At 51.4% G+C, this 3,903-nt stretch overlaps 1 protein-coding gene across 1 annotated transcript in view; it reads right to left on the reverse strand.

The window, feature by feature from the left end:
- Nucleotides 1-869: 869 nt before the first annotated feature.
- camsap3 (calmodulin regulated spectrin-associated protein family, member 3) overlaps nt 870-3,903 on the reverse strand; it is a gene marked incomplete at its 5' end in the record, with an annotated part of 38,650 nt that continues 35,616 nt past the window's right edge. Inside the window, 7 exons of the mRNA XM_083648783.1 lie at nt 870-1,193; nt 1,301-1,419; nt 1,515-1,633; nt 2,082-2,175; nt 2,474-2,766; nt 2,888-3,012; nt 3,109-3,903. The exon at nt 3,109-3,903 is cut by the window's right edge and continues 1,321 nt beyond it. Coding sequence (XP_083504909.1) covers nt 894-1,193; nt 1,301-1,419; nt 1,515-1,633; nt 2,082-2,175; nt 2,474-2,766; nt 2,888-3,012; nt 3,109-3,903 — 1,845 coding nt within the window. The 3' untranslated portion in view covers nt 870-893. The remainder of the gene's footprint in view (nt 1,194-1,300; nt 1,420-1,514; nt 1,634-2,081; nt 2,176-2,473; nt 2,767-2,887; nt 3,013-3,108) is intronic.

Below are 3,903 nucleotides of genomic sequence, written 5' to 3' on the forward strand. Positions count from 1 at the left end.
TTCTGGGTGTGCAAGTCCACTCAACTGACAGACAACCACAGCAGAGGCCAGTCAGTGCCAGTGTTGCCCCCCAGTGGAACCACCCACTACTACGGTATTTTCCGGGTCCTGAACGACCAAAGAAGACACCCCTGAATGGAATGAGTGGTTTGTGTGTGTGTGTGTGCCCTACATTCATAAAAGAGCAGTGTTACCTGCCATTTATTTTTCAGCTGAAATCTCCTATCTGAACTGAGAGCTGAGCCGCTTCTCTCAGCCGACGGGAGGGAGAGACAGAGTGTGAGAGCGAGAGAGAGAGAGAGAGAGACAGAGTGTGAGAGCGAGAGAGAGAGAGTGTGTGTGAGAGAGAGAGAGCTCTGGAAGAAGAAGAAGAAGAGGCAGCAAAAAGAAAAGCAAGTAGTAGATGGAGAGGGGCGGGAACTACTCTGGCCCAAAATACTGTTCTGCGGGCAAAGGCAGTGCGGTTGTCCCCCTCTTACTCTCACCATAAGAGCCACACTAATGACTCCGGGGACAGGGTAAGGCAAGGCAGGAGGAGGAGGCGGGGTTTAAGGGAAGAGAGAATTCTTCATCCAGACAGATATCAGTTCGATTACATTATTTTACAATCTAGATAGATCTGGCTGAGCCAATCATAAGCTCCTGAGAGACCACACTGGTGAGAGGGCTGAATGAGTGACAGATGGTCCTCTGTGTCTTGGCATGTAGAGTTAATTGGGTTTTTTCTCAGGGTCCAACAGGCCTATCCCACTCTTATACCATCCACTACTATTCAACTGGTTAATGAAAGTGCCACACTGGCCAAATGTAGGGGGGGGGGGGGGGGGGGTAGGTGTCCAGTTGGGGTTGCTTCCCTGACTCACATAGTGTCTCCACCCGCCTCGGGGATGTCCCTATTTGGGGGTGCCAAGCTTCTTGGGAGTTCCCGGGCGCTTCTGCCAAAAGTGACCGGGGATGGTGAAGGCGTCGACACTCATGGACATGGTTTTGGACGGGATGGCAGTGAATTGCTTGCGGTCAGAGCTGTACTTGTAAATGGACTCTACCATTTCGGGGGGGATGACGCGGGGGCCGAAGCCAGTGAGCCGCACCATCTCGTCGGTCTCAGGGTTCATGGTGTACACAGCCCGGAACTGGCAGCTGGAGTCTCTGAACAGGATGAGGAAGTGGTTGGCCGTGCTCTTCTCCATGTCCTGTAGAAGGGAGTACAGGTGCTGTAAGTGGGATTTATAAACAAGCGGGCAATCACAGTGACTTGTAGCCTAGACGAGGTGGACTCTGTAACAGCACAGTGGCTCACCTCGACAATCTTGTTTTTCTGTGGTTCATTGACCTTGCCGGCCAGGCAGCAGCGAGAGATAGCATTATGGATGATGAACTTGTTGGACTTAAAGCTAGGCTCCTTGTACAGCTTTGGACCTGAAAGACAAATCATTTCCAGATGTTAAATAACCAGCAAAACATTGCTTGGTGTATTCATACTTTAGTCTCATAGTATGGAACAAATAACTGACCAGTGTATTCTGGGATTGAGGCAGGAGAGGAGATAGTGGAGCCATTCTCCCAGTCCTTTTCTCCGTTCTGACCGCCCATTCGTCCTGGAGACATCAGTCTGGAGGGAGAGTGTGAGCGGCTAGAGGGATGGAAACGGTGGAGACTTTGAGTCATAGCTTCTTTCACCAACTCAAACTTTGTGTTCCGCGATAATAATGTTCACAAATGAGGACCACTTTTATGATTTTCGAAGCGTAAATGCGGTTTTTCTAATGTGATTTTCAGAAAACGCTTCAAAAGTCATAAAAGTGGTCCTCATTTGTGAAGATGATCTTGCTGAACACAGAGTTTGCGGTTTCATAAACGGTTGTTAACCACAGACCTTATTTCATTGCATTTAACCAAAATTCCCATACAAAAATCCCATTGACGAACCAGGAAGTGAGGAACTTCTGGGTAAGCCTACAAAAATACATCCTCCCTGCGGTACTCTATATGCAATGTACTGGAATAGACGGGAGTGAACCAGAATGGGGCGGGAGAGATGTCAACTTTGGCTCCATATACAGTCATCCTGGGCAGCTTACCTGGGAGACTTCCTGACCGTCAAGCCTCCAGAGTCATTGGCCATGGATGACAGGTTCATGGTGGAGTGGGAGTACACCTTGTTGAGCTTGGTGCCTGGAGGGAGGAGAAGAGGGATGAGAGAGAGACAGATTAACTGGACAGAATAAATTGCTGGCTGGGTGTTTGGGGTGAATAGGCTCTTTTCATAGCAACCTTTTGTGGTTGTAAAGCAGGAAGTAAAGCAGGTGCAACCAATAACATTAAAGAGGGCCCCGACACTGGAACACCTAAACGGGATGGAACCATAATTAATATTGGTTACACACCTGCTTTACTTCCTGCTTTTACCACCTCAAAACGGTTGCTGTGAAATGGGTCCATAGCAGTGTGTGTAAACAGTGGAACCATTTACCCATGAAGCCCTTGGCGGGGCTGCGGGAGAGGACCGAGTCATCCCGGAACATAGTCTTGGGTCTCTGCTTCTTGACTCCGCGGACCGTGGTGGGTTTCTGCCGTAGGACCTTGTCCAGGTCTTCCATGATCTTCAGCTGGTGTCTCCGTTCATACTCCTGCCTGGTGAAGTCTCCTCTGCGTTGGGGGGTGCCCTCCACTGGGGGGGTGCGAGATGCTGGGGGGGTTCCTGGGGTCTGGGGTCTGTCCTCGCTTTTGTCTCCCCAGCCTTCAATGATCATCCACTGGGGCTTGCTAAAGTTACAGGGAGGTGAATGTGTACAGATTTTCAGTCTGTGACAGTGACATTGAGCTGATGAAAATATAGAGATTCATAGTGACAAATGGCAAACATATTAAAAAAAAAAGGTCTCACTGGGATTCTCTTTCTTTTTCCTGCTCCAGTTTGCGACGCTTCATCTCCTCTGCTCTCTTCTGCTGTTTCTCCAGAAATGCCGCTTTCCGTTGAGCCATCTCATCCTCTGGTCGCACCTTGTCATCCTGCTAACAAACGCCACACAAAGACATCGAGGCATAACTATACTGATCTTAGAAATTAACACATTAGATAGCAGCAATAATACTCAAGTCACCCACCTTGAAAAAGAATCCGACTCCTCCCTTCGTCTCCGGCTCTGTCATGTCACTCATGGAGTCAGAGAAGATCTCGGGCCCGTGGTATTCCTCGTCCTCGTCTCCTCTCAGAGCCGACAGGGAGATCTCGACCAGGCTGCTGCGTTTGCCATTAAACATGGCGGCAGGGACGTCACTGTCGAAGGAGCACTCTGACGGGGCTCCAGAGCTGCTGCCCCCACCAGTGGGCCGATCCTTCCGGGCCAGAGCTGCCTGCAAGGAGGGCCCGGCCTCCAGGTCCATGCTAAATATACTGTGATCGTCATTGGAGCCTACGTCTGACAGGGCGTCCTCTGCAGGGGGACGTGTGGTGGGGATCGGTGTGGGTATGGGCGTGATGCTAGGCACAGGGGTAGTTGCCGATGAGCGCAGCTCATCAAGGTTGTCAGAGGAGCCAATGGAGAAGGAGGAAGAAGTCTGGACCTGGCACTGCCAGGGACTCACACGGCGCAGGTGAGGGATACGGTCAACATTCTGAGGTGGGGTGAGGACCCGTGACAGGGCTGGGGCTTTGACGTCCAGGGAACGAGTGGAGTGGTGGTGTTTGGGGCTTTTAGGGGGCACAGACTGGGCTCTGCGGTGGACCACTTGGGGGGATTTGGGGGGAGTGGTGTAGTTTGAGATTCTACGGGATGGCGACGGAGAGGAGGAGGCAGAATTGAGGTCTCGGGTAGATTCTCGGGACAGGCGTCCAGGGGCCGGGGTGGAGGTTTTTGGGCTGGGTGGGATGACCCAGGACTTGCTGGGAGCTGAAGGTTT

Source organism: Poromitra crassiceps (assembly GCF_964638095.1).
Source record: "Poromitra crassiceps genome assembly, chromosome: 13".
NCBI lineage: Eukaryota > Metazoa > Chordata > Actinopteri > Beryciformes > Melamphaidae > Poromitra > Poromitra crassiceps.